The 27,065-nt window shown below is 49.7% G+C and overlaps 6 protein-coding genes across 6 annotated transcripts; 3 read left to right on the top strand and 3 right to left on the bottom strand.

Annotated features, from left to right (window-relative positions):
* Positions 1-671: 671 nt before the first annotated feature.
* F5147DRAFT_762801 (uncharacterized protein) lies at positions 672-1,611 on the bottom strand (the record flags this gene model as incomplete). The annotated part of the gene is made up of 1 exon (XM_041440601.1): positions 672-1,611. The coding sequence occupies one exon, from the start codon at positions 1,609-1,611 to the stop codon at positions 721-723; it is 891 nt and encodes a 296-aa protein (XP_041289723.1). The 3' UTR covers positions 672-720.
* Positions 1,612-3,038: 1,427 nt separating this feature from the next.
* Positions 3,039-5,128, top strand: F5147DRAFT_581877 (glycoside hydrolase family 15 protein; the record flags this gene model as incomplete). Its single annotated transcript, XM_041431618.1, has 8 exons — positions 3,039-3,200; positions 3,252-3,528; positions 3,578-3,722; positions 3,777-3,936; positions 3,992-4,267; positions 4,315-4,777; positions 4,834-4,929; positions 4,983-5,128. The coding sequence occupies 8 exons, from the start codon at positions 3,039-3,041 to the stop codon at positions 5,126-5,128; spliced, it is 1,725 nt and encodes a 574-aa protein (XP_041289722.1).
* A 158-nt stretch (positions 5,129-5,286) lies between these two features.
* F5147DRAFT_709701 (uncharacterized protein) lies at positions 5,287-6,533 on the top strand. Its single transcript, XM_041438222.1, has 4 exons — positions 5,287-5,526; positions 5,589-5,654; positions 5,707-6,039; positions 6,126-6,533. The coding sequence occupies exons 1-4, from the start codon at positions 5,355-5,357 to the stop codon at positions 6,395-6,397; spliced, it is 843 nt and encodes a 280-aa protein (XP_041289721.1). The 5' UTR covers positions 5,287-5,354; the 3' UTR covers positions 6,398-6,533.
* F5147DRAFT_709695 (alkaline-phosphatase-like protein) lies at positions 6,534-9,149 on the bottom strand. Its single transcript, XM_041438221.1, has 12 exons — positions 8,664-9,149; positions 8,595-8,608; positions 8,524-8,541; positions 8,432-8,471; positions 8,290-8,376; positions 8,095-8,144; positions 7,989-8,046; positions 7,846-7,930; positions 7,635-7,696; positions 7,379-7,565; positions 6,982-7,298; positions 6,534-6,924 (listed from the first exon to the last, which is right to left on the bottom strand). Exons 1-12 carry the CDS (start codon positions 9,054-9,056, stop codon positions 6,670-6,672), a joined length of 1,566 nt encoding a protein of 521 aa, XP_041289720.1. The 5' UTR covers positions 9,057-9,149; the 3' UTR covers positions 6,534-6,669.
* Positions 9,150-9,186: 37 nt separating this feature from the next.
* Positions 9,187-10,783, top strand: F5147DRAFT_709691 (putative undecaprenyl diphosphate synthase-domain-containing protein). The gene is made up of 8 exons (XM_041438220.1): positions 9,187-9,422; positions 9,476-9,618; positions 9,694-9,810; positions 9,858-9,962; positions 10,048-10,168; positions 10,353-10,448; positions 10,513-10,614; positions 10,671-10,783. The coding sequence occupies exons 1-7, from the start codon at positions 9,216-9,218 to the stop codon at positions 10,588-10,590; spliced, it is 867 nt and encodes a 288-aa protein (XP_041289719.1). The 5' UTR covers positions 9,187-9,215; the 3' UTR covers positions 10,591-10,614; positions 10,671-10,783.
* F5147DRAFT_812520 (P-loop containing nucleoside triphosphate hydrolase protein) lies at positions 10,646-27,054 on the bottom strand. The gene is made up of 20 exons (XM_041443477.1): positions 26,640-27,054; positions 26,087-26,590; positions 24,468-26,036; positions 24,228-24,416; positions 22,888-24,183; positions 21,757-22,831; positions 21,631-21,702; positions 19,226-21,580; positions 18,840-19,145; positions 18,461-18,785; positions 18,305-18,411; positions 18,142-18,252; positions 17,972-18,089; positions 17,850-17,923; positions 17,730-17,794; positions 17,536-17,680; positions 14,523-17,485; positions 14,145-14,473; positions 12,461-14,093; positions 10,646-12,410 (listed from the first exon to the last, which is right to left on the bottom strand). The coding sequence occupies exons 1-20, from the start codon at positions 26,945-26,947 to the stop codon at positions 10,850-10,852; spliced, it is 15,105 nt and encodes a 5,034-aa protein (XP_041289718.1). The 5' UTR covers positions 26,948-27,054; the 3' UTR covers positions 10,646-10,849.
* Between the last annotated feature and the right edge of the window lie 11 nt (positions 27,055-27,065).

Below are 27,065 nucleotides of genomic sequence, written 5' to 3'. Positions count from 1 at the left end.
CTTCTGCCCTTGCTCATTTTCGGTGTCTGTTCACCCCCTGCTTCCCAGGAGGACACATAATTCCATCAAACTGCTGGCATGGATATAACTACCGTATCCAAAAACGAAACAAAAATGACGACTAAATGTGAGTTCCTGCGAGTTGATGTAATCGGGAGCTAAATTTGGTTGCAGCAAAGGTATGAATCTATCATGAGAGATGACTCGAGAGCAACGCGAGTTTTCCTATGATTCTCGAATCATAGTGCATTCATGACATATCTCATTTAGAACAATCTGTATTCTAAGTCCGATCATTACTTGAGCCTGCAGGGTCTGCTGTGAGACCTGAAGTGCGCTGAGCTGGGCTAAGATGAGATCTGGTCAGAGGACATAATAGTACCCAACAGATCTGAAAGAGTCGGTGGTGAGGTGTATGTCGTACGAACGATCTATGTTATTGGAGTGCTCGTTTCATAGGCAGGATCCGAGACGATTTGAAGAAGTGCTATATAATAAGCCGGAAGTCGACGTAAATCGATCGAAACTTGGTACACCGGATAGTAATGGGAACAGCAGGATCATGGTATTGTGAAGCCAGAGAGATATATAGTTGTTCGACTTATAGCATAAGTAGTTGAATTCATAAGTAGACAATAAGTAATCGTAACTGCGACATAGTACATAGTGTAGCATATTCATATCACGCTCTGCGTATTCAAAGGCAAAATAAAAACATCACTAATACTCCTCGTCCGACCCCTCATCAAAGTCCGGCATGATGTCTGTCATCTCGTTCCACGCTTGACGAAGTTGGGAAACTACCTCCATCACAGATCCCCTATCACCGTTCAAGCCTGCGAACGAAACCGAGCGACGAATGACGCGTGATCGTCGGGTGTCAGTAATCTGTCTGACTTGATGGTGAACCAAGGTAGGGGGCCTTGAGCTGTCCTCCATGCGATCCAGAGGTCTTCCCCAAGCAGCTTCTTCCTCGTTTTCTTCTTCCATTTCTTGTAATATGGCTCCAGTTACTGACGACTCTCTTCGAATTTTCGTGCTCGGCGGAGCAGCCTGTTGAGTCTTTTTATGGAACATTGTGAAGATTGAATCACGAATGCCCTTGTTAAGCCCCGGTTTAGAGGGCAAGGAGCGCTTGAGGGTCCGTTGAGGCGGATCAGATTGTTGTGCGCTAACGGATTCATTTCGTGGTTCGAAGGGCCGCCGGGGACCATGAACAGAAGTGTCTCTGCCTTCAAATATGCTTTCTCTAGCAATAATAGTGGTCGCGACTTCTTCCAATGTGGGGAGGGTCTTCACTGGCTTGGGGGAAGGTGGAGACTGCTGCAACACAGGAGCGCGCTTCGAGATAGAAACACTGCGAAGCTGGTGCTCCGACCTGTGTCTCGACAGCGCATGTTGTGGAACAGCCGGGCTGGCACATGCCCTCTGCATAACGTTGCGATAATGGTAGTCACCTTGGCCACCTAGAGTGCGCAATGAATCTGCGCGAGCACAGCCAGGAGAGCAAAAGCAGAAATCATGATCTTCCACCGTCGGTTTGCCGCAAAAACATTCTTGGACACCGATATGGACCGATGCAAAAGCGTTGGTGAAGATGAGAGGGTTCATTCTCGGTGATCAAGGACTAACCGTTGTCATGTACAAGCGTTTTAAAAGGGTCTTATAGCCATTGAATCCTGCATGGTTTACTGTGGTGGAACACTCATATAGTGGACTGTGGATCAGTGCAGTTGTGGTCATTCGGGAGTATTCGATGGCTGTCATTGTGTAAAGTGAATGCAAAGCGGAGCTGCAAAGAGCACAACACCCACCCAATATGGGAGATGCATTCGACACAGATGTCTGACCTCCACATGGGAGTTGTCTTTGGACTAATGAAGTTGTAGATATTCGGGAATTCCACTAGCTGCCGATGTGTAAGACTAGTCCAACTTGAAACTTGCCGAGATGTACTGGATTTGAATTCAGGATTAGATACACTTGTGATTCATCGGCAGAAACCATCACAGAAGACCCGGGCAATCAGACAGCTGTAGTTGCATGGAGTTTCTTCATATCTAAGCTGGGGCATGGCGCGAATGATTTCGTAAAAACACCAGTGGTTTAGTCTGCTGGCAGCTGGTAGAGTCAACAGCAGAAAGCTTGTCGCCAAAGTACGTATGCGAACGACCATCATCTACCGTCTGCCCAGAGCTGACCAAGAAAGATTATGTTTTCGCCCTGTGTTCCCTCCATCGTTTATCGCCACAATTATAAGTTGCAGAATTGCTTTAGACAGGACCTCTGGATCTGGGAGATGGACTGAGTCAAACAATGTCATATTAACTATACATATGAAGGAGTCCAGTCCTCGAATCTGTGCCTCGTCGCGATCCGCAAGTTGGAATACTTGTGTGGAAAGTATCAAGACTAAGCTGGTCTCCCTAGACAGATCAGCAATGAAAAAGAATGACGATAGTCGTTCCTTCTTACTATGAAACTGACTGCTATGCCAGGGTCTTGATCAATGATCTCTGTGTGTCGAGTGCTCAAAGTGGTGGAAGGTTCAGAAACCCACCAGTTGGAATCGCAGGATGGAAATATGAGATCATCCAGTTCCACGATTCCAAATGATGTGATCATTACAGTAATGGTCGAGATTGTCTTCGCGTTTTGGAGCTAGCTGGGTTTCCGCTGACAGTTGACTACTAGGAGCGGGCGAGACCATACGTAGACGTACGTAATACAGACTTACAGTAATACCGATTTATGTAAATCAAGTTTTCACACGGTTGGTGCTGCTGCAGAAACAACCATTTGAAAGTTGACTATATCATGATTCATATGGAGCGCTGTGGATAAGCCAAGTGGCCCCAAACTGGCCAGCTCGGCCTGAAATTTATTGCTTATAAGTTACCGCGGACCTTCTTGAATGTAACCACGATCATTCGCCTGACATCGTTCTTCGGTTCTTGCATATGGCATCGTACATTCCGTACTGGAGTTATAAAGATGAGGTCTGCAGCTTCTTGCAGACCATTTTTCCCCAGGTCAATATGTGGCGCTCCCTCAGGTTAGCCTCTACGCTTGGGCTTTGCGCTTCAGTGTTTGGCCAGTCAAGTACGGTGGACTCGTATATAAGTACTGAGTCCCCCATTGCCAAAGCTGGTGTACTTGCAAACATCGGCTCCAGTGGTGTTGAGTCGTCTGGAGCTTATGTGGGTTCTGAAGATACCAAGTATTTGAACTGCTGACCGAAATTCATGCAGCCCGGCGTGGTCATCGCCAGTCCTAGCACCACTGATCCAGACTACCTGTACACATGGGTCCGGGACTCTTCGCTCGTTTTCAAAATGCTCATTGATCAGTACACCTCCGGGCAAGACACCACCTTGCGTGGTCACATCAATGACTTCATTGCCGCCGAAGCAAACATACAGCAGGTCGCCAACCCAAGTGGAACTGTCTCCACTGGTGGCTTAGGCGAGCCTAAGTTCAACATCAATGAGACTGAGTTCACTGGGGCATGGGGTCGCCCCCAGCGTGGTATGTATAATAAATGCGCAGTGGCATACTATCGCTAACAGGAAAACAGATGGTCCTGCGTTGCGTTCAACCGCCATGATCACCTATGCAACTTGGCTTATTGCCAACAAGAATGAGACATACGTCACCGACTCCCTTTGGCCCATTATCAAACTCGACCTAGACTACATCATGAACAATTGGAACGAGACGACGTGAGTTTTGCATAATTCAAGCACTCTTGTCCTGAGACTCACACAACGGTCAAGTTTCGACCTGTGGGAGGAGGTCGATTCCTCTTCATTCTTTACTAGCGCCGTTCAGCACCGCGCACTTCGTCAGGGCTCTGCTCTTGCCACTGCGATCGGCCAAAGTTCAGTTGTCAGTGGATACAATACTCAGGCCAACAACATTCTCTGCTTCCTCCAGGTGCGTACAGCGAGTCTTTCATGTAGTAATTTTCCCAAAGCGAGCATCTCAATAGTCATTTTGGAACCCCTCACCTGGCTTCATGACCGCAAACACCGGAGGGGGCCGTTCTGGCAGAGATGCGAACACAGTGTTGACATCCATTCATGTCTTTGACGTTGAAGCTGGCTGCGATAGTGTTACTTTCCAGCCCTGCTCTGATGTTGCTCTATCCAACCTCAAAGTCTATGTCGACTCTTTCCGTGAGATATACGACATCAACGCTGGCATACGCGCTGACCAGGCTGTTGCAACTGGACGGTACCCTGAGGATGTGTACCAGGGTGGTAACGTAAGGTCTTTATCCTATTCCTGATCTTATTTCTCAACTGTCCGTAGCCGTGGTACTTGGCATCCTTTGCAGTTGCCGAGCAGCTCTACGACGCCCTCATTGTGTGGAGCAACGAAGGCTTGCTGACGGTAACAGATGTCTCTTTCCCCTTCTTCCAGCAGTTCGACGCAAGCATTAAGCCAGGGACCTACAGCTCCTCGACTCCAACTTATAGCACCCTCACAACAGCAATCAAGAATTTCGCAGACGGTTTCGTTGCTACGGCTGCGAAGTACACTCCCTCAGGTGGAGGACTGGCTGAGCAGTACACCAGGAGCGATGGCACACCGACCAGTGCTTTCGATCTCACGTGGAGCTATGCATCTGCGTTGACTGCGTTTAATGCAAGGGCTGGTAAAACATCTGCCAGTTGGGGTGCTGCAGGTCTTCCAGTTTCCCCCGCATGCTCTACTAGCAAGGCCTCAACTGTTCCAGTTATCTTCAACGTCAACGCCACTACTGTCGTGGGACGTGAGTCGATCAATGCAGCGAACTTGACCAAGTTTATTCAATTCTGCCGCCTATAGAGAACATATACTTGACTGGCTCTGTCGGTGCTCTGACTGACTGGAGCACCACCAATGCTATTCTCATGTCCTCAGCTGACTACCCAACATGGAGCAGTGCGTCTAATCTTTTTTTTTCAAGTGCAACATGTACTAACACCAAATCCTAGCGGCCGTCACTCTTCCGGCGAACACGCAAATTCAGTATAAGTACATCATTGTCAACAATGGTAGTGTCACTTGGGAATCTGATCCCAATAATGAGTTCACAACGAGCATGTCTGGCATCACAACCCTCAACGACGTGTGGCGGTAATACATTCTGGACACCTTGTTAATGATAGCACAATCATACCCATACCCAATCAGTTTCCATGATTTGTTGCGAGTTGCGTGATCACGGATGACGATGAGCGCGTAAGCGTGTATCTGTTACGTAAAATGCCGTAGTACCGCCTTGGCCGAGCTGGCGCTGGCTGATAATACTACTACTTAGTATAAGCAGTTCACGACACACTTATTATCTTCCTTAAATTCTCACCATGTCCATGCTAGACAAATTCAGGAAGGGCGCACAGAAGGCGGGCATTCAAGCCACGGCTCTCGTCAAAGAGGGCTCCTCGCGCGTGGCGAGTGGCTCTAGAGACTTCGTGCAAGGATTCACGCTGCCGGGGGAAGCTGAGAAGGCAGCAAAGATCCTCGAGAGCTTCCTTGGTGCGCATATTCCTTCCAATGACATCGACAACATCACTTGCTGAATGTTTTGCTGCCCACAGCTAACCCCAATCATCCTGAGTCTGCACTCAACTCAATACCCACAGCCGTCCTCCAGCGTGCAAGAGGTGACATTCATCCAATCTCCACTCACCCCCTCTCACTTACTAATGCGCTCAGGTCTCGCCGTATTCCAAGTGCTCAAGGCTGGATTCATGTTCAGCGGGAAAGCTGGCTCTGGTCTAGTCATCGCGCGGCTCCCGGACGGATCATGGTCTGCGCCCTCGTGCATAGCAACCGGTGGACTCGGGTGGGGCCTCCAAATCGGCGCGGACATCACAGATTTTGTGATCGTACTGAACAGCGAGGACGCAGTCAAGGCATTCAGCATAGGCGGAAACGTCACCATCGGCGGAAACATCAGCGCCTCAGCGGGCCCCATCGGCACTGGCGGGAGCGTCCAGGCCACCTTGGCTCACCCTGCACCCATGTTCTCATACTCGAAATCGAAGGGTGAGATACCTTATACTTTCATCCTGGTCGATTTTCATTTTGACCGTAATGTAATTGTTAACATGATGTGCTGATACGTGCCACAGGTCTTTTCGCTGGTCTCTCGCTGGAGGGCACTGTTCTTATTGAGCGGAAAGACGCTAACCGCGACTTCTACGGATCACCTGTACCTGCACGCGATATCCTTGGCGGGCGTGTGCCTCCACCCGAAGTTGCATCGCGTCTGTACGAGATCATCGAGGCTGCGGAAGGACTGGATGAGACAGGTGTCCCGCAAGCTGCATACGTGCCTAGTGCTACTGGCGAGCATATGAACATCGGAAGTAATCACATGGTGTTTGATGCGGAAGCACATTAATGGTTGGTACCGGCTTTGAGTAGGCAGTGGTGTATATATGAGCTCCATGGTTTTCCCTTGTATTGATTTTTCTCCAGTTCTTATGGTGTAGATCTTATACCTGATTGCAATCCCATCATGTCAGATCCTCTAATTATTCGGTCTAGCTATGGGAGGGTAGCAAATATAATGCATATAAAGCACATTCAGGAAGGTATTAACATCCAGTAATGTGATGGGTAATGATAGCATTTAAAGCATCTAAAGCAGCTTGACTTCAATATGTATGAAGTTCAAGCATCTGGCAAGACAAATGTATCCCAAAATCCAGCGGTTCCATTGGTTGTAGCTGTATCTGCAACGTCGAGGCCCAGTAATTGCATCACGAGGTTGTAGATCTCGACATTCTGGAACCCTGGCATCACGTATTCTCCTGTGCCATCATCATCTCCTCGTGCGACCACAGCAGCCTTCGCGCCCTGCGAAAAAGGCCCGTGTGCGACAAAAATGGCATGCATCGACGGGTCTTCGTTGTCATAGCCGTGGTTCTAGGAAGGCGCAATGTGTTAGCTCGATGACCTACAGGTACGCTAAGGTGAACTCACTCCAGTTGACATTCCATCTTCGCCGTCCGTGTGGTCAGTCAGCGCGTAGCCTGTGCGCGGGACAATCCACACAGGGGCGATGCGGTAATTGTGGGAGAAATGGTATCGTTCGGGCATAGGCTCCACTGTGCCTGCAGACATCTTACCGTAGTTGAATACGTTGAGATCTACCAAGGAGGTGCCGGGGTCGGTGGAGAAGCTCTCAGTCGTAAACACATCGAACTGATCCGGGTGGGAAAGTGTGTACTCGCACAGACGCTCAAGGGCCTCGGTCACGTTCGTGCCAGGAGCGAAGCGTAAGCCCATGGATGGCCAACCTGAACAGCGCAGAGTAAGCAATCCGCCACTTAGTCTAAACATTCCGGCAAGCAACAGACTATATGATGGAATTACTTACCATCCACCCTGGTAACACTTTTCCACGACTGACCAACAATCTCGTCAACATATATCCAAGTCGGGTGGCTGGTGTCCATCATCCCATGGTCACTGACGAAAATGATATCAACGATATGCGTGAGGTTGCGCTCGCCCAGTGCTTGGGTTAGGTTCCGAGCGAAAAGATCGATAGCTGCGAGACTCATCTGTAGTAAGTGGCAAGTTTTGAAAATGAAAATAAGTACATCAACCAATGGAATTGACGCAATGCTTACATTAACGGCCTTGGACATTGGCCCTGTTGCATGGCCAGCTTGGTCTAGCGACGGTTCATACCCTATGAAACAATGACGTCAGCATGTCACGAGAGAATCATGAAATTGAAGAGGACGAAATGACAAGCAGAAGAAATAAACACCGCTCGGCTTAGAGCAAAAGAAGTATACTAGTCTAGAAGCAGAGAAAGAAATAGATGCAAGAACACACCAAGAATAAGCTGCGGCCGCTCTTCCAGCGGGAGGTCAATCCACTGTAAGAGATTGGAAAGTTTCTTCTCAAGAGCGTAATTATTCTGCGTTCCACTTCAGATCACATCGTATCCTTTTTCGAGTTCAAGACCATACTCTTACCTCCCAAGGTAGAAAATATGTAGAGTTCACGCCCGAGGATGTAGACCAAGGACCTGGCCTGGTCAAGTGAATAAAGAGCAAATTAAGTTACAGAGGGAAAACCGACCACATGAGGTTTGCGGTGATGATGCCTGCACGTTCGGCGGTTTCCCACACCTAATTTGTACAAACCGCAGGAAATGCAGAGGACAGGGAGACCGACGTATGTGTCAGTCAAGTGACGAGAAGGACGTGCAAAGTTATAAGAGGTGAAAGGAAACGTATTAAGCGGGCATACAAAAACAATTCGGTGGGTACTGACAGGTTCACCGAGCCACCAGCTCGGGTTCTGCGCGGATTCAACACGAGCATAATGGAATGTGTCTTCGAAAACAGGGTCCCAGAAGTTCTACATGGCCAATGTGAGAATGCCAGGCAGTTGAAGGAAGTGGTGAAGGACGAACGTTCGCAATAATGCCGTGCGACTCAGCGTAGAGGCCAGTCCTAGATGTAGGTAGCATAAGCTTATGTTGAGCAATATACGGGTGATATTTACATCAGTGACCAGTGATTTCTGAAACAAACGTCATTCATATGTATCAATTACTTCAACAAATTATGACTCACGGAAACGTCAGAGTCTGCAGAGAGGGAAGTGTTTAGTGTTAGAGCAAAGAACCGAAAGGGAATGCGCACGGGGAAAATAGGCTTCATGTACTTTGCCCTTATACCTTCCCGACTGATATCTAGTAAATGCGGCGTGAGTCCACGATCCAAATAATCCGCACGAAGACCATCGATCGACACCATAAGCACTGTCTTCTTGAACTCGTGCGTTCCATTCGAATACAATGCGTTCCTGCCAATTCTCGTGTCATGTTGAGTACGAGGCCAGAGTTCAAATAGGGTGGCAAAAAGAATAAGCGAGAGGAGAACACCGAATCCAGCAAAACGCTTGCGTTTGTGTGAGGAGGCAGGGGAAGTGGGTTGCTGCTCGACATCAGGTTGGATAGCGTCATCAACATTCAAGAGTAAACCGCGTCGCTCGTCGGGCGTGGCTAATGCATCGGCATCATGTTTGCGTGTCATCGTGCAAGACGACGACGAAGAACTAGAGAAAGTCGAAAGGGAAGGGAACTGAATGATAACTTATCAGTGTATCACAGAGGCCGCGTAAGAAATAGACTGTATGTGGCTGTGCTCTGAATCATACGGTATTACCTTCTGCAGCCACGTTCGAACTTCGCAATGACATGGCCCGGGATCCTGGGCTGGACAGCGTCCTTGCTCGCCTTCATCAAGGCCCAACTCGTAATTCTGCTCCTCCATGTTCTTTCTGCAGGCCCTATTCCACGTCATGTGGCCTTCGAAATGGATGGTAACCGCCGCTTTGCACGTCTCACTGGCCGCCGCGCGGTTGACGGTCATTCAGACGGGTTCCATACACTTAAGCAGGTACATCCCTTGATCCTGCTTCAGTCATGGAGACCCCCTAACATTGGCTACAGATATTAGAGACATGCATGCGTCTTAACATACACTGTGTTACGGTCTACGCCTTTGCGATCGAAAACTTCAATAGACCACCTGACGAGGTCGACGCGCTCATGAAACTAGCAGAAGAGAGGCTCGTGGAGATAGCACAGAATGGGTGAGACTTTATTTTAAATGCATTGCAGTTAAAGTGCTTGCTCGCCTGACGTCACTGCCTGCGATTACTCTTCAGTGCCCTCCTAAGCCAGTACGGTGTACGCCTCAACGTACTTGGCCATCGCAAGCTGCTACCTGTACATGTTCAAGTCGCAATTGATAAAGCGGAGGGAATGACGCGTCAGAATAACAGGTATGTCCCCTCTACTCTCGTCTTCCATCTTAAACATACTCCGACAGAGCAATATTAAATGTCTGCGCACCATACGCCTCGCGCCATGAGATGACATTGGCGGTACAAACTGTTGTGCAGCAGGCCCTTGATAAAGAGAACTTCGATTCTTCGTGAGCACAGATATTTCCTTGGCCGTTTGTTTTAATTTTGAACTTCTCTCACTCCGTGTTTCATGCTAACTACCAATACACGCAGATTGATCACAGAACAAATTATCGAGGAAAATCTTATGACTTCACTTGGGGGCAGTCCGCCGCTCGACATTTTCATTCGCACGAGTGGCGTGAAGCGATTGAGTGGTTTTCTGCAGTGGCAGGTGTGTCTCTGTTCCTTCCCTGTCTTTCGTCCTCCCTATCACCAATCTCTATTCATTTTGCTTGTCTGTCTTCTATCTCCCATTTCAAAGAAGTGGCTGTTCTCTTTCTTGACGTTGGTGAAAATGGCACCCATATACTCATCCAAAACGTTGTCTTCACCAAACTCATTCGTACCTCTCACAGTGCTGCGAAAACACACAAATTCACATGGTAAATACCTATTGGCCCGACTTCGGCCTCTGGGATTTTGTGCCCATTTTACTAGATTACCAACGGAAGGTGTGGGCACAATCGAGTAACTGAAGGTTTAGGCCTAGGTGAGACTCATCAGATTTCCTACTAGGTGCTTGCTAGTGTAGTGGGCATTGTAGTACCAGGCATTCTTATTTTACAGCGTCCTTCACCAAATGTCGCTCGATAAAATTATTTGTTGTTTTCTACCTTCGTGAGTTCCTTTGTTGACTATGCTTTTACTCGGCTTCAACCTGGAGATACGCATAGTTTTATGATACGGCAAAGGTTGCAGATGGTGGCCGATGACACTTTCAAGTCTGCAGCATTTACAGCTGCTGCAAAGGCCCTCAAAGACAGTCACAACACCTGGGGGTGCTCCGAAAACTGAAAAGCTGCTCGCGCCAGTACTGCAAGTAGAGCTCAATTGTTATCGTTCATATAGTATTCTACTCTTCGGAGATCCTTTCGAAAAATTGTCTAAGCGTATCTGACAGTACTTCAGGTAGCGCCTCAACGCTTCGTAACACCACATAGTAATCGAATGGGAAAGAATCCAAATACCTCTCTACCTGAAGCTCCATGCGCCCGTTGATCATCGTGTAGGCGACTTGATTCATCGAAACGATTGAATTCTGTACAGCAGAAGCGTCTTGTGTTTGCCCTTGCCCAGAAGTGGAGGTCGAGTGCAGTGAGTCAATGATGATGAACACGATCATAACGCGTTGGCTTGTTGCCCGTCTCAGCACCTGCCGCAAACGCTCGTGATCTTGACAGATACCGTCCGAAATGATGATCTCAAGTTGCCATAGTTCACCTGCACTTGCCGACCCGGTGGCCTTTCTTTCCCGGGCGATCTCTAACACTTCGAGGCTCCTCTCCACCATATCCAGGACGTTCGTGGCACGCTGCTCAAATCTGAACGCGCCGAGCGTCTTTGCACCAGCAGCATCCGTGAATGGTCCTTCGTCAAAGCCATGAAGTAACTCCATGCCCTCGCCGAACCTGGCAATTGCAACGTCGCCGACCTCAAGTTTCCCCATGGCGTTGCTCACGAGGGCAAGTGTCTGATAAGCAAGATGTACGCTGCGGGAGCTTGCCATACTGCGGCTGTCGTCGAGTGCAAGAAGGACCTGGTACTCGCGTTGGCTTGGGCGCGTGCGCCGAAGCCAGATCTTGTCCTTGGTGTAGTCAGAGGCGATATAAGGGATGATCTTCTTCATGTTGAGCCTTTTGCCTGTCCGGTAGTCGCCTTTGAGACGAGTGGCCAGGGTGGGTGCAAGGATAAGGCGCAGTTGTTCGCAAAGAGCGTAAGAGAGGTCATGTGTGAGGGACGTGTAAAGCCGCCAAAGAGATTCAGCATCTTCGCATGTATAGCCTGAATCCTGCCAGGTCTGGAGGGCTGCCTCTATGTTTTCAAAGGAGCTGTCTGGACTGGATTGTTCCATGTCTTCATCGACATCCGCTTGTAAAGACGAAGGATCACGACGTGAGGAAACATGTTCGGGGTCTGCACCAGATTGCGTCTCCAACTTAGTTATAGCGCCTTCTATGTCTGGACGTGCACCCTCAGTCGCTGGCTCCGCATGCAATGCAGTCAAGGGCTGTGGTGGTGGTGCAAGCTCATCCGTGCGGGGAGCATCGATATCCATGGGAAGTGCGACTGTTTCTGTTTTCTCATCAACAAGCCTTAGCTCATTCAGCTTCGCAATCTGCTCCTCGCCCGCTGCACCCAAAGCCTGCATCTCCTCGTCCGCATCAGCATACTCGATCTGCTCAGCAGCTTGGTCTGCGGCAGACGGGGAAGACTCTCCACCGCCCAGGATATCTTCGAAGCGCTGTTGTACCTCTTTGAGTGCATCACCAAGGTTACGGATAGGGTTCGTGGTGAGTTCGGTGTGTTGGCGGGCATAGGCTCCACCATGCTGCATGCCCTCCGCTGATGTACCTGGTTTCGTGGCCGTGTCAGTGGAAGACCATGGTTTCGAGGGTTCAGCATCATCTCTTGGTCTGGTCACAAGTTTAGATACAGGTTCTGCATAGATAAATGGACGGCGTACTTTGATTCTTCAGAGGTCTCGTTGGTGCTCTGTTCAGGTGCTGCGGCATCGTCCTTCATCTCACCAGATGCGTCGCCTGCCTGCCCTTGTTGTGCACCATCATTGGCCTGCGGCTCATTGTCCTTGTTCCCTGCATCTCCGTTCCCGGGAGAAACATCTGGCTGAGCAATAGCGCCTTCCTCGACGTCTTCCTCTACATTGTCTGCATCATGGTCTGTAGCTTGGGGAGGCTGTTCCGGCGGCTGATTTTCTTGCGATTGAGGTTCTGGTACATCCTCTGGAGACTCGTCCTTTCCAAAGTTGTCTGTTTCCTCCATCTCATCGGCGTGTTGCTCATCTTCGTCCAACTCTGTATCCATTTCATCCCCCATTTCGAGTCCTCCCTTATCCCCTTGTTCGTCAGGCTCCAGAGCCATGTCATCGGGCAGATCCAAAGTGTTGGCATCGGGAATGTACTCGTCCATGGGCGCGCCATTTGCATTTGGGGCCTCCAAATCTTCGTCGGGCTCTTCGCCCTTGTTTTCTTCGCCTTCTTGGATCTCCTCGCCTTTTTCATCGATCGTTCCGTCTTTCTTTTCCTCCTTTTCCTTTCCACCCTCTTTCTTTGATTGGTTGCGCTCCTTGGCTACGATCTCTGATTCCTCCTGCTGCGAACCTGAGCGGTCTTGGGGAACCTGGTCCTGATCTGCAGAATCTAATTCCGTAGATTCGTCTCCCCACAGCTTTTCGTCGACTGCATTCGGATCACCTGCATCAAGTTTCCCCAGCTGCTCATCTGGCTCCTCCTGCTCATCGTCATCATCTTCCTGATCCCCGTCCTGATCTCCATCGTCTGGCACATCTTCCATCTCCCCACCAATATCCTCGCTCATCTCAATAGTATTATCATCAGCCCCGTGCCCCTGCTCATCTTGAGCTTCACCTTCATCCCCTTTTAATCCTTCAACCTGACTTTCATCCTCGATCTCCTTGCTGACGTTCTCCATTCCCGTTCCATCACCTAGGCCCACTCCCCCGGCAGTCTCAGTGCCACCTTCGGCGTCACCTGAATCAGTTGCATCCGGGGGCAAACAAAAGCCTTGCCTAGCGATAGTATGCATGGTAGAGGAGACGATGAAATCAAGCTTGAAGAGGGCCTTTGTCCATTGACTGTGGACCATGAGGTGTTCTCCCACGAAAGAAATGTAGCACTGAAGAAAGGGGAGGAGGCGCCGAAGGCTTGCCTGGATGTCGGACTGTGAAAGGGAGGAAAGATGGGTCGTCATGACATGCAGCCGTTCCAAGAGGACTTCAAGGTCTAAGGATTGAGTGAACCCTGAAATTGTGCACAAATCTTCACGGATGAAATTATCCTGGGCTTCATCATCAAGAGGCTCGTCGGTAGACCCTTCCGGACATCTTTTCAAGAGGGATTGCACTGTCACCAAAAGCGTCTCGATGATGACATCCGCAGCCAATGACTCTGCAGCTCCGGATGTTGTCTCGGCATCTGTAGAAACGTATTGACTATGGAGCCATTGCTCGATAGGAGACAAGATGTAGCTGAGTCGTGGTTCCGTCATTTTCATCTTTTGGAGGTAGTCGGGAATGGCACGGAAATGTTCGTCAGCTTCTTTAACAGTGGCGTGTTCGACTGTTGGGCAAATAATCAGCTCGTGACCATGCCTGTAAGGAACCAACCCACCACCAGGTAGCACCATAGGCATTGCGTGCTGGCTTCCTTGTAAAACTTCCGAAGCACGGTCACGAAGAACTAGTGTCTTGGCATAAACTGATTGAACCTCAACCATGACTAATGGTGCGGCGCCCTGGTCCTCCTGAATCTCGATGAAAAGGCGAATTCCTTGGAGAAGTTCTTCGAAAGCATGCACGGCGTTGCCGAGTGCTTGACATAGATGCAGCAGACGAGCGGGGGAGAATCCTTTGGTGACAAGTAGGGGGGCTTCGACGAGGGTTTGAAAGCGCTCGGCGCACCGTCTGATGTCGATGAAACATTGAAAAGCTGTTGACAGCCTGGAAACTCATGGTAAGAAAGGGTGTCATCAAGAATTTGTTGACTTACGAAGACCTCGCCTTAAGAGCTAATGAATAACCAGACTCTACAAAGGCAATACCTCGAAGCAAATCACGCGTACTTATGTCCGAGTGATGATCGGAAACCAAGACTCTGACTGCCGAAAGAGCACCACGAAGGCGGTCGAAGTAATACTCTCCTTTCTCGACATGTATGGAACTTTCTGGAGGCATCGACGGTTGCTCTCGTATCCAGCTTTCATCTCTGAGCTCGCTGAGCACTTCGGGTTTGACATTGGCAGCGAGACCGGCACGTTTGAGCTCCTTCAAGAGATCACTCAAAGCCTTCCTCTTGCGAACCAGCAGGCCCTTCACGTATTTTTCTCGTTTCTCCTTGGAAAGACCTGGAGGCACGCCTTCTGCTGCTAGGTCTCGTGCGGTAAGGATGATCTTGACCGCAAGTTGGTCAACATGATGAGGGAGACGTTGGCGCAGGAAAGCCCGAATACGACTGTTCATAAGCCTATGGAATCTCTCGAGTGTCTGGTTTAAATTGGCAAGGTGAGATGGAGTGAAATAGGTTTCGTTCGGTTGAAGAGAGTTGCCACGCTCCAGAGTGTATGCTATGGGGAGCAGATCTCCCGAGTAACCCAGAACATCTATTGACTGGGTGCATTCTGCATCACCAGCGAATGTCGGCAATATGCGCTCAGCAATGGGCTGACGCAGGATCTCCCGGAATTTGCGGATTAGCTTGTAGAGTTGATGATGCGTTCGCTGAGCACTTTGCTTCAGGGCTTGAACATTGACGTCTTTCCAGCTGGCGAGCTTTATGAATGCCTGAACATCTTTCTCAAGTTCTCCTCTTTGATCCGCTAGAGATCCGGCTAACTGGGCTGCAAATAATCGATAGTATCTCCCAGTGGACGTCAAGACAAGTCCGACGCGTTGAAGGGCATTGCGCTGCCATCCGTCCAACGTAGACGCGATATGACCGACGATGATCCTGAAAGTCCCGAGGAGATCCAACCTGACTTGGAACTGACCCAGAGCGCTGGAACGCATGAAGTCGTCCAGGAGCGATGGTAGTTGCCTGAGATATTGTTGGAGAGCTCCAGTAGCTGCGCCTTCATCCTCTTGAGCTGCACTAAGGGTGCCGCGCACCGTGAGATCATACAATCGGAACCAAAACTCCGAAACTCCTTTGGTGAACGAGTCAGATTGAGACTGTAATAGTACTTTCCAGCACGACAGTTCCAAGCGTCTCCATTCTACAACGAGCATTATGAACTCTTGCTGATGTGCCTTGAGGCTATTTCCTCGGTGTGCGTACATTTCCCAGTCGTCTGTCTGCAGTATGATTTGCTCCAGGCCGGACAACAATTTGGCAATGGGACTGTTTATGTCCAGGGCCAGGTACGCATCGCAACGGTCTTTCAGGTGCTGTAAAACCATCTGATCCGGCCAGTCTTCGACGAGCGCGATCAACCGTATTCTAAGGGAGTCCACTGCTGCAAGGGCCTTCTTCGCCTCTCTTATGTTCGCGTCAGTATAGAAGTTGAACAGCTGACCAGTAGGGCGCTCCTGAGACTTCAGCGCGAGAAGATGATCGTGGACTAAAGAAAGCTGTTCGTGCAACGATTCATCATCAAGGGTGTCTGGGAGAGTAGGATATCGATTGTCGAGGAGCGTCTTCAAAACCGACCGACGAGATGAATTAAACCTCGTATTGGGACCTCCGACACTGATACCGATACTAGTGACTCCAGTGAGTCCGAAGTGCATCCCCAACAACGCTTCGGCTGCGTAAGCACCAAAGAACTCGGAGGGCTTTTCGTGAATCTTGTTGGGCATGCCGTCAGGACTAGCGAGTGCGTCCTCAAATGTTGGGAACAGCTCCAAAAACTCTTTCTGTTCCGCTTCAACTTCCGTGGAGGCATCATGATCAAGGGTGCTACGTCTGTATAGCGACGAGTCATCGTGTTCCTTCTCATTTTGGCGAGTGCGGTCCATAGTCCATAGCCTGAATGCTTGCTCATATGCCGCATGAACAGCAGCAGCATGGGGAGCGAGGCCTGATATAGTAGCATGGAGGCCTATGGCTGACACATGCAGTAGGACCTGGTCAGAGGGGGATGCTCCGGATGCAGCTCCTCGTTCAAGTTGCGTCTGCAACAGTTGCGCACTGCGAAGAGATGGATATGTCACCAGGGAAGCAGCAACTATGTTCTGTTGAGCATGCTGTGCGTAGGACATTTGCTGCGCAGAACAGCGAATAAGTCGGATCCCGAAACGGAGGAGGAGGAGCGCTAGGTGAATAATCTTTGCAATATCTTCAAAGTCGTGGTAAAGATCGTCCATCCGTTGACAAAACCCAGATATTGATTCCTGCATCACGGATTCACGCGCGAAAGAAGAAGGATCGCCGGTTTCGAGAATGGCAGTTAAATCATCAACCTTGTTGGGTTGGATGACTTGACTTTGAAACTGTGAAACCTCGGACCAAAATGCGTGAATGCGGTTACCATCAGGCCGTCGAGGAAGGTTTGAGGAACCCAGTGGTAGATTTTTGTGTTCGGCTTCAGATAAAACATCGAGATATTGTATAACACTGTTGGATAGATTGCCAGCGGTTCGTTGTTCCCATGCTTTATGGAGAGACGACTGGGTCGACAGAAAATCAGTCTCTTCTTGCGAATATTCCGCTAAACGACGGATCACGGTTGCGGGGTCTACCGGAAGATCAGGAATGGATAGGTTGAGGATCACTCTACTGAGAGAAATATAGCAATGTCCCAAGCGAGCCGCTGTTATGTCTCGTGGCTGATGGTCGGTTGCGAACCGTATGAGGTTGGGGCGCAAAAACAGATGGATAGCTGCTTTCAAGGGCTCGTGCTTGGAATGTTCGAGGAGAGACAACATTGTCATGGGGAAGGCGCTGCTGTTGACGGCAGATCCGAGTATGGCTTGCCAGTTAATATCATCAAATGATGAAGCGAAGCAGGATGCCACCTGATGGGCGATTAGATAAGAATTGCGATAGTGGCCACCGCTTCACTTACAGATAGAATACATTGGTACATGAATGTCGACAATTGTTGTACCCGCGACTCATGAACAACACATTGCATAGAGAGCAGCCGTAGGTGACGACGAACAGAAACTTCGTGCCCTCCGAGGGAAGATAGTGAAACGCTCTGCGCTTGGCTATGCGGTGGATGAGCACATGATACAGATAGAAACAAAGTTTTTATACTTCAAAGTTATGGAGGCCCGAAGAAGAGTCGGACAAAGGAGGACATCCGGTCCATCAAGAATTTCCTGGCAGGATCTCGTAAGTCACTGAACATGCAGAGGCTACGTTACGGTCACTCACTGCCCGAGTTAAGCTTGAATTCCACAGACTTGCGAGCCATCCAGTCTGCAAAGCAGTCAAGAGATGCGTGGGAACTAATCAAAAATTCAGTTGCGTGTTAAGGGACACAGTGGTGCCCTTACCTCCCCCTCCTGCGTCATGTGCCCATATGAAATGCTGATACGATGCAAAGCGAATGAGATCCTCGCGTGGTTCCTCACATGCCACGTCAATCAAGTGTTTCATGGCAGGAGGAACGATCTATAAGATGTCATCCTGGATGTCCTGCAAGGGGCACCAAATCGCAACTTACCGATGATGATGCTTCACGAATGTCACTCAACCAGAGCAATTCGCAGATAAGGAGAGAAGGAGAAGCATATCGTTTGAGAGAATTGTTGCCCCCTTGGAAATTCGACGTGACCTAGAATTTTCACTTCAGCGGTGTGCACGCTGGAGCAATAATTGAACTAAACCCTTTCTTTCACCGTGTGTGCTAATTCTATCTCCAACTCATTGCATACTGTGCTCATAAGCGGGAGGGTATAAAGGGATAAGACATCTAGAATTTGCCTGCGATGGACTATTGGGGATTGATGAGAACGTACCGAGCGCAAAAAAATAAATTGTACCGTGCTGATTTAAGCCTTCATGTAGTTGCCCAGCGGCATGCTCGAGCCTTCTGATCTCTGGAAGAGATACTTCCATAGTCATTGGCGCGAACAAGTGCGTCCACATTTCTGTCAAACCTAATCCAGAGGTGGGGGAAACTGCCTCATCTAATACAGCAGAAACACTTGCGAGACGTTCAAATGTTGGGCTCCGTAATTGTAATGCGGCTACGATTGACCTAGAGCATGCCTGTATCGAGGAGTAATCGACATATGTGCCCGTTCCTGATCGTCGGAGTTGCCTGGAAATACTAAGTAATTTTAGGGCAAGTTCAAGGTCCACCAGCTGATGATCATTCAATACAACGATTAGTATGAGACTAGAGAATTGAAATCTAACCTGAACTTGAGATCTTCTGACGATTTGGTTGAAAACCTCCTCAGCCGTTCTACGCGCCTCTTTCAAAACTTCATGAATAGCATCTAACAGTCGTAGATATGTCGGGTGTTGCTGGTGTGTTGGTAAAGTCATCTTGCTCGCACCTATGCCGTGCAGTTCTTGTGGCATCTCGGCTCGCTCGGTGTCATCGATGAATATTGCGGCGATCAAGTTCAAAGTTTGAAGAAGCATCAAGTGTATTGGATGATGTCCGTTTCCATGACTGCAGAACTTGCATGGCGGACAGACCATGAAAGTATCCATTGGCTATATTCCAATAAACGTATTGAGTACATGCAAATAGTGCGACGTGCACTAGACCTAGCACGGATGTAGCGAACACTAACCAGAGCTGTAATAGCGTCATTCGTAACTCGGGAAGTGAGGAGATCTCTTCGCCACTCAGTAAAGAGCTTGAAAGCTCCTGAGGAAAGAGCACCATCCAAAATAAACTGTGATGAGCACGAAGGCATTGCGAACTTCATAAAGCGCCGCAACGAGGAAGTCACATCCAAAGAGATTGTCCTTAGCATGAAATGAATCATAGCGCGCAGGTCCGATTTGGGCGGTCGAAGGAACGGTGCCAGAGTGATCAACGAAGATGTGGAAGACTCTTCTTCAACTAACCCAGACGGCCACGAGTCGCTACTTTCCCCGCGATGGGTGTGGTAGATTCCTCTGCGTGCAAGCTCGTAGGTCATGGCAAAAGGAGGACCTGTGCCTAAGACGGTCCTAGGAAGTCGATGATGAATTCGGAGGCGAAGTTCGTCTTCTGAGGATAAGGAAACAGCCAATGACACTTCAATACCACGATTTCGCATCGCACGCGATAGCTCGCCATATCGAGGGTCAGATGTCATAAACATACGAAAGTTGGGATGCGGTCTAAGCGTTTGTACCGCACCATTGACATATCCTCTCTCACTGAGAACGAGAACTCCACCAGGTTCACAAAGAGAGTTCAGTCGGTCAAGGACGGAAGGATTACAGAGATTCGCGCCGTCCAGAACTACCCAATGCCCTAACTTGACTGCGCGTACGAGAGGTCCATCGACCCATTCAAATTGGCCACTGGATGTCACCACGGACAATAATTGCCGAACGCCATGCAGTAAGGCCTGTGCTTCATCCGTAGAATTTTCGTCGGCGAAGGTCGATAGTACTTGTGCTGCAGAATGGAGGAGGGAGTTGGAGGATAGAGGAGGTGATGAACATAACCCGAAAAGAAGCGAGAGATAAGTCTGGTGATCGGTGGTACAGCTAGACAGGTATTTGGAACGACTTTCTCCATAATTGATGATATCTTGAACGAGAGCAAGTACCCTGGTACGATGATCCATTTGCTCGAAACCTCCAAGGATATCCATGGTATCAGTAGAACTCGTGATAGTTATCTCATGAAGGACATTCCCTGAAAGATCAGCGACAACACGGATGAGTTCTGACTTACCGCTATCATGTCGTCCTGTAACAATGACTAACCACGACCTAGAGAGACATGCCCCAACGGCTTCTAGTGTAGCAAAGTGCGCTTGTAGCAGGCACCTGGGTCGAAGGCTAAGGGTATTGTTACGTCGCTCTACGAGGTAGTGCCCGATACGGAAGTGTGACGATGATATGATAGGATGCGGATTGTGAAGGATGGTCGGGCTGGATGTAGAAAAGGTTTCATCGAACCATCGTTGAGCGCAGTTACGATCAGCGAGAGTCCTGAACCTGCTGAGGTAGATGACTCGCAAGAAATCTCGAGGATGGTGTGAAATGGGCGATGATTGCAATAGCTCTCCCCAGCGGAGAACATCGCGAAGGTTGAACTCCCAAGGACTGCCGTCGCGACCAAAAGTCCTCTTGTGTACAACTTCCTGATTCAGGCGGTTGTTGTATGTGATCATGGCGCGTAGCATGTCCTCATCACAACCCTTAAAACGCTCTTGACAGACAAGAAGAAGATCCTCAGGGGATAGATCCTCGATGTAAACCTTCGTGAAGCGGTCCATAAAAGATTTTGGAAGTCCTTTGCGACCTCCTCCCTGTTGGAGTGGATTTTGTGCTGCGAAGACACGGAAAGCGGGATGCCGGACGAAGGATCTCCCGAGCTCGGGAATATATACAGTACCTCTGTGGTCCAGAACAGCATTAAGTCCCTCGAGGATAGCCTGGGGTGCGAGATTCATCTCATCGAGGAGAACCCAATGTCCTTCTTGCATGGCTGTTAAGAATTCGGCATCTTTCCAGGCGAATTCTCCTGGAGAGCCATTCTCAACAGGAAGATCAGAACCGAAGAGATCCATGAGATCTGTTTGGTCGGATAAATTGATTCGACAGAGATGATATCCTGAAAGCATGGCAAGAGTAGTGATCAAACTGGTTTTTCCGACGCCCGGACTGCCTTCTAGGAGGACCGGCTTGGAAACCTGACATGCCCTGACCACTCGCATTGCGTTCTCACGAGCAGTCGGCGCCTGCAGATTGAAGTTATGCAATATTGATTTTAAGGGGCCTTTGGAGATGGCAAAAGATCCAAGCTGCACGAAGTTTGATGCATCAAAAGCATATGAATTATCGGCTTCCTTGAATGGCACGAGGATCTGCAACTTCTCAATGGCATCATTCCTCAGTTGGCTTAGCGCATCAGACGAGTAGGAAGCTAGCTGTGGCAAGGATCCAAGACCGTCGAGGAAAGTCATGTGGGCCGCGTGATGCTGGGATGTTGTCAATAACCAAATTGCTTGAACAGACAACGCCAACATACGAAAATTTCCGTTGGTAACATGGACGTTTCTGCACTGCCAGAGCATGCAGCATTAGCGAATGTCACCCAAGCCTAAAAAAATACCAATTAGTATGATTGGCTGACATTAACGAAAGGGAGACCTACCAATATATCTCGCAGGGAGCAAATAGCAGGATCGCGAACTCTATCCCGAAGCCAGTTAGTAAACTGCAGGAGCAGACCCGTGAACGGCTTCATGGAGTCGTGCTTCCATGAGTAGTCAATAATCAACCGTAAATCCGCTTGACTGGTTACTGCTGGTACCCAAATCTCCGTGAAACGGTTTCGTAGAGCAGGAGATAGCTCCTTCTTCCCATAATCACCGCCTGGGTTCATGGTAGCAAGCAACTTGAACTCATTGGAAGCATGTATGGCGGGATAATCACCATCAATACCGCCACGTTCTGCAAGCACGATTGTGCGACCAGGTTCCAGGACGCTGTTCAGACGTTCTAGAACAGAATCGTCGGCAAGGGAAATCTCGTCGAGAAGGAAGACATGTCCTTCACGCATTGCGCGGACTAACGGTCCATCATGCCATTCAAACAAGCAGCAAATCCGGTTGAGGTTCTTCTGGATTTCGCGTAAGGGAGTCAGGAACGACGGGTCCGAATCCTTGCCTGCCTTCAGGAGTGTATTTATTCGGGACAAAAGTTGTTGGGAATCAGAAGGTATGTCGTCAACGCCTGCGCGCTCAAGGGTCGCATGAGCATCACGGATAATACCAGCCTCGGCTGAGGCACGATTGCGTACAGGTCGCAAGCCACCGATAAGGTCTGCGGTTTCTGTGTTTTGGTGGCAGTTTAGCGCATACAGATGCTTGGACACGACTTCTGCATAGAGCTGACAGACAGATGTCTTCCCAGAACCCGTCTCTCCCACCAGAAGCACGGGTTCGTTGAACCGCAGGGCACGTGACACCAGGACGAAGAGCCGTTGCATCGCACTCGTCCAGACAACCTGTGAGTCTGGCGGTATGGGGCATCCTAAAAAGGTCTGTGCATCCCCCACTGTGGAATGAATGTCGTAGATCGCTTGCTCGTCGATGCGAACCTTCATGATAGACTCTATGACCTCCTTCACTACGACTTTGTCGTCTTCGCGTCGTGCACGTTCTGCAAGTAGCATATACCCATTCTCTGCCAACTCTTGATAACCCACTGCATCACGACCGGCCCATCTAAAAGATCACGAAGAGTTGCAAAACCTTGTTTGCTCTCGAAAACGCGGCTCGACTGACGACGTTTCTGCAATTCACGGAATACGCTGACGATTTTCTGGCCATAGGAAGGCGCGATACGGCAACGCTGGCAGAGAATGGTTTCAAGCTCCGCTTGAGGCACATCCTGAAAATGAACCTCGAGGAAACGATTTCGGAAGGCACGGGACAAAACCTTCCTCCCTGCATATAGGCCAGGAGGATTCTGTGTTGCGAATAACATAAAGTGTGGATGTGGGCGGATGACCTCTTGTGTCTCCGGAACGACAAGTTCCCGGTTGTCATCTAGCAGCCGATTAAGAGCTTCCAACACGTCTGTAGGTGCCAAGTTGAGCTCGTCCAGTACGATCCAATGTCCATGTCGGAGAGCATGGACAAGCAAGCCATCTTTGAATACGAGCTTGCCAGTGGCAGGATCAGAAACATATGAGCCGAGGTATTCCTGCACGTCAGTGTGCTCATGGTTATTGATACGGATGAAGTTGTGACCGGTTCTGCGAGCGAGGTACTCCACTGCGCTCGTCTTGCCTGCTGAGGTAGGCCCCTCAATGAGCACGGGAAAGCGTCGAGTCAAAACGATTCTTGCGAGGTCGATGAGCTTCTTCTCGACCGATGGTGTCATGATGTATTCCTCCATGGGGTCCTCGGGGAGTGGTCCCTTCTCAAGATGAAACGGTCCAAACTTGATGAATTCTTCTATAGACCGCCCAGGAGGGAAATTGGGTTCCCTGGCAAGCAACGATCGAGGATTGCGGACACCAGCAAGGATATGCTTCTGTGCAAGGGCAGTTACAGTTTCTGCGCTTCCCCCGTCTAATACCATGGTGAATGCCATCAACATCCCCTCCCAAAGCGCCCGTCGCAACCCGAACGACCCTGCAATATCTGCAGCAAACGTCAGGGCTCTCGCCAAGGTGCGCATACTGTAATGTGGCTTCTTGTTTGAGCCATCCGCGAGCTCTGCACCCTTGACAGAGATATAGAACTCTGCAACATCCATCACAGCACCTTTATCACCAACCGCACTTGCTCCGATATACTGCGAAACAATACTGAGGAGAGTCTCACGATCTGCATCGGGGGGAGGGACATCAATTTCTGTGAAGCGCGTACGGATGCTGGGCGGGAGGTCTTTCTTGCCGACGTCAGTCGCGGGGTTCATGCATGCAAAGAGACGGAAATCAGGATGACGTGGGACAGCAGACAGGGAGCCTTGCTCAGTAAGGGTGATCGAGGCTGTTGGACCGCGCAGGAGGCCTGTGATACACTCTAGCGTCTCGGGACTTGCCAAGTTGATCTCGTCAAGGAGAACCCTGGAAATCATGAGAAGCGTAACCGCGTGTAACATGCAACATACCAATCACCAGCACGCAGAGCCTTCACAAGTGGGCCCTCCACAAAATCGAACGTGAATTTACCTTTCCCTTGTGCATGTTGAAGGTCAAACTCATCCACATCCTTTTCAAATCGTTCCCAGTCCGCTTCGGAGACCTTCATTTCGGCCTCGACTTTTCTTCGTTTCCTCGGTGCGTCAACATCGTTCTCCCTAAGAAGTGGGATCAAAAATGGAGGAAACCGAGTTAAACTCAATAAATACCCTATATCTCCTTCAACCTTGCCTCGAATTCTCTCCCTTGCCATCTTGCCACTCTCCTTCCACATACCAACAGCTCTCTTCCACCGCCCTTCTCTCACAGCTTTCCTCAAACCATCCTCGAAACCCGCATTTCGCTTGCGGCTGAACGTTCTCCCGAATAATTCGCTCCAATGCTCCATTAACTCGCTACCCCTGACGCGTGCATCGACAGGACGAAAGCCTCCTAGAAGATCCGAAGCTTCCGTCTGGTGCGAAAGATTCAGGGAAATAAGTGGACGTCTCAATAATGATGCAAGGTATGTTACTGCGCTCGTCTTACCCGTACCAGTCTCGCCAGTAAGCAGGACAGGCTCGGACAGCGCGAGTGCAGTGCTGATACGCGAGAGGAGCAACAGAGCTGGCTTGTGCAGTGCGAAGGGTCGTGAGAGTGCACCAGTGCTCATGCCCTTCATGGGACGAGCGGGGAGACGCGTGCGCCCGCAGCGTGCTGCGAGCACATCTCCATTGACATCTTTCTCAACTTCGAAATCTGATGTGTGTCTGAGAAGCAACCAAGCCTGCCGCTCTGCATCCAGATCCAAGTGTGCCCCAATAACAGAGGAAACCCGCGCAGAGTGTGCACGCGCAGACGCAGTGAGAGCACCCGCACCGAAAAAGACATCACGGGCCTCGAGGAATATTTCTTCACGAAGACTGGGATTGGGAAAGATGGTGGAGAGTGGTAACTGGGTGTCATTATCCATGTCCACATCCACTGTATGGCTGGACGGCAGGAGGCGCTCAACTCGCTGGCAAAACTTCTGAAGTTCACGTAGCCCGACAGGACGCGAAGATGACGTTGAGCCGAGTGCCTGTACATCGTCCCAAAGCTTGATAAGAGCCCCAGCAGCCCCCACAATCTTCGGGAACTTGCTTTCCATGATAGATCTGACCTCCTCTGCATCTGGTGCGTCCACTATCACTTCATGCCATTTATGGGAACCAAAAAATGTTGGGGGAGGCACCTTCTTTCCGTGCCCAACAGCAAGCGATCGAGTTGCAAAAAGTGCAAAACCTTCACGCGCCTCAACGCGACCCTTTCCGGGGACCTCTATACCTGCGCGATGTCCAATCCAATTCCCAAGGCCCATACTCTCGACAAGTGGCTTCAGCAGGGCCAAAACCTCCATGCTAGCACGATCTATGTCAGAAAGCACCAGCCAGCGCCCCTCACGCAGTGCGCGCACAAGTACACCATCCTTCCATTCAAAAGTTCCGAGTTGTGTTGGTGAGGAAATGTAGGAGCCAAGAAGGGCCCGAGGATCGAGAGACGTATCTGCTAGGTGAACGGTCACGATGAGCTCGTTGACTGGTATCGTCGGATGTAAGCCGGAAGCGAGATGGGATATGAAGAGCGATTTTCCTGAGGATGGTGGAGAAGATAGGAGGACAGGCAAGCGGAGAGAAAGGTGTGTCGCAATTTCACGGAGAGCATTTATAGCGGAAGGTGTTGCAATGATCTCTGAAGGAGAAGGCATGGTTGGAGATGACTTGAGCATCAATAAACCATGGATATTGGCAATCCAGGGACTAGCAGAAACATTAGGTTCACATTTGCAACAGTATAGCAGGTAACAGACCTCAGGTCTGCCTCCGAGAGAGGCTGCAACACATCCTCTGCGTCAAGAGAGTAAAAATCGGAACTTTCGAGAATAGCGTCGCGTGCATCGTGAATACGCTTTATCTCCAATGTAGGCACGAGCCAGCCATCAGTATCAACGACAGTCCCGTCGATAGTCTGAGCATAGTTAATTGGACAATCAACGCTGCAAAACTCGCCGAGGACGTGGGTGATAAGCTTCTCGCGCTCACTTTCTGCCATACTAACATGCGATGCATAGCACCGAGCAGCAAGTAATCGTACGCCTGCATCAGGGTGAGGCGGGAAGAGCAGTTTGGATAATAGCGACCCGTCCCATAGCAGATGCTTGGGAAGGAGACGATTAGCGCGGAGAAGGCGATAATATGCAAGCAATATGCGGTGTAGACGAATGGTTTCAATGTCAGCAACAGAAGGAGCCGCAGCTATGAAAGCAAGTGGTCCCTTGGATAGACATTGTTTTTGCAAGAAAGCGTATAGACATCTACAACCAGACGTGAGATGAATAACACAAGTGCGATAATAAAGCGCACGGATATAGCTCCTCATGAAGCTCAATGAGGAGACAAAACGCGATGAACCTATCTTCGATATCGTCATCGTCGTGAAGCCATCTGGCGCATAGATCAATCAAAAGAGGTCTGAACAGATCGGCGATTGTCAGAGTGAGAGCTGGAACAGCTAGCAGTCGAGATAATGTGGATAGAGCGTGTGTTGGTGTATTCGCTTCAGTTATATGTTGGATATGGAAGGAATTGGGAGGCAGAAGTGCACAAAGTGCGCGTTTTTGTTTTTCAAGGTTGATGGTGAGCGGGTCGAATGTGTTTGTCGAGGTCATCATAGCTATATGATTTAGAAAGAAGCTTTTGGCTGGCGCATGTAGTATTTAGTCTGTCCTGCTGCTTCTCGTCGTCTTTGATGATGTCAATCTCACCGTGCTCGCCGACGTCGCCGTTGTG

Source organism: Suillus discolor (assembly GCF_016758755.1).
Source record: "Suillus discolor strain FC423 chromosome Unknown F5147scaffold_52, whole genome shotgun sequence".
NCBI classification, from domain to species: Eukaryota; Fungi; Basidiomycota; class Agaricomycetes; order Boletales; family Suillaceae; genus Suillus; species Suillus discolor.
Note: the sequence above shows the minus strand (reverse complement) of the source record. Positions and strands in the feature narration are given on the sequence as shown.

Excerpts from the sequence above, each read along its gene's own strand:
- F5147DRAFT_709701 (XM_041438222.1), top strand. The coding sequence starts at position 5,355 with ATGTCCATGCTAGACAAATTCAGGAAGGGCGCACAGAAGGCGGGCATT. Across the intron at positions 5,527-5,588 it reads GATCCTCGAGAGCTTCCTTG|CTAACCCCAATCATCCTGAG; the intron begins GTGCGCATATTC and ends TGCTGCCCACAG. Across the intron at positions 5,655-5,706 it reads CGTCCTCCAGCGTGCAAGAG|GTCTCGCCGTATTCCAAGTG; the intron begins GTGACATTCATC and ends TAATGCGCTCAG.
- F5147DRAFT_709695 (XM_041438221.1), bottom strand. The coding sequence starts at position 9,056 with ATGACACGCAAACATGATGCCGATGCATTAGCCACGCCCGACGAGCGA. Across the intron at positions 8,145-8,289 it reads GCTGGTGGCTCGGTGAACCT|GTGTGGGAAACCGCCGAACG; the intron begins GTCAGTACCCAC and ends TGTACAAATTAG. Across the intron at positions 7,566-7,634 it reads CAATGTCCAAGGCCGTTAAT|ATGAGTCTCGCAGCTATCGA; the intron begins GTAAGCATTGCG and ends CACTTACTACAG.
- F5147DRAFT_709691 (XM_041438220.1), top strand. The coding sequence starts at position 9,216 with ATGACATGGCCCGGGATCCTGGGCTGGACAGCGTCCTTGCTCGCCTTC. Across the intron at positions 9,811-9,857 it reads ATGACGCGTCAGAATAACAG|AGCAATATTAAATGTCTGCG; the intron begins GTATGTCCCCTC and ends ATACTCCGACAG. Across the intron at positions 10,169-10,352 it reads GTGGTTTTCTGCAGTGGCAG|TGCTGCGAAAACACACAAAT; the intron begins GTGTGTCTCTGT and ends TACCTCTCACAG.
- F5147DRAFT_812520 (XM_041443477.1), bottom strand. The coding sequence starts at position 26,947 with ATGATGACCTCGACAAACACATTCGACCCGCTCACCATCAACCTTGAA. Across the intron at positions 21,703-21,756 it reads GCTCCCTGCGAGATATATTG|GCTTGGGTGACATTCGCTAA; the intron begins GTAGGTCTCCCT and ends GTATTTTTTTAG. Across the intron at positions 17,486-17,535 it reads TGTACCAATGTATTCTATCT|GTGGCATCCTGCTTCGCTTC; the intron begins GTAAGTGAAGCG and ends ATCGCCCATCAG.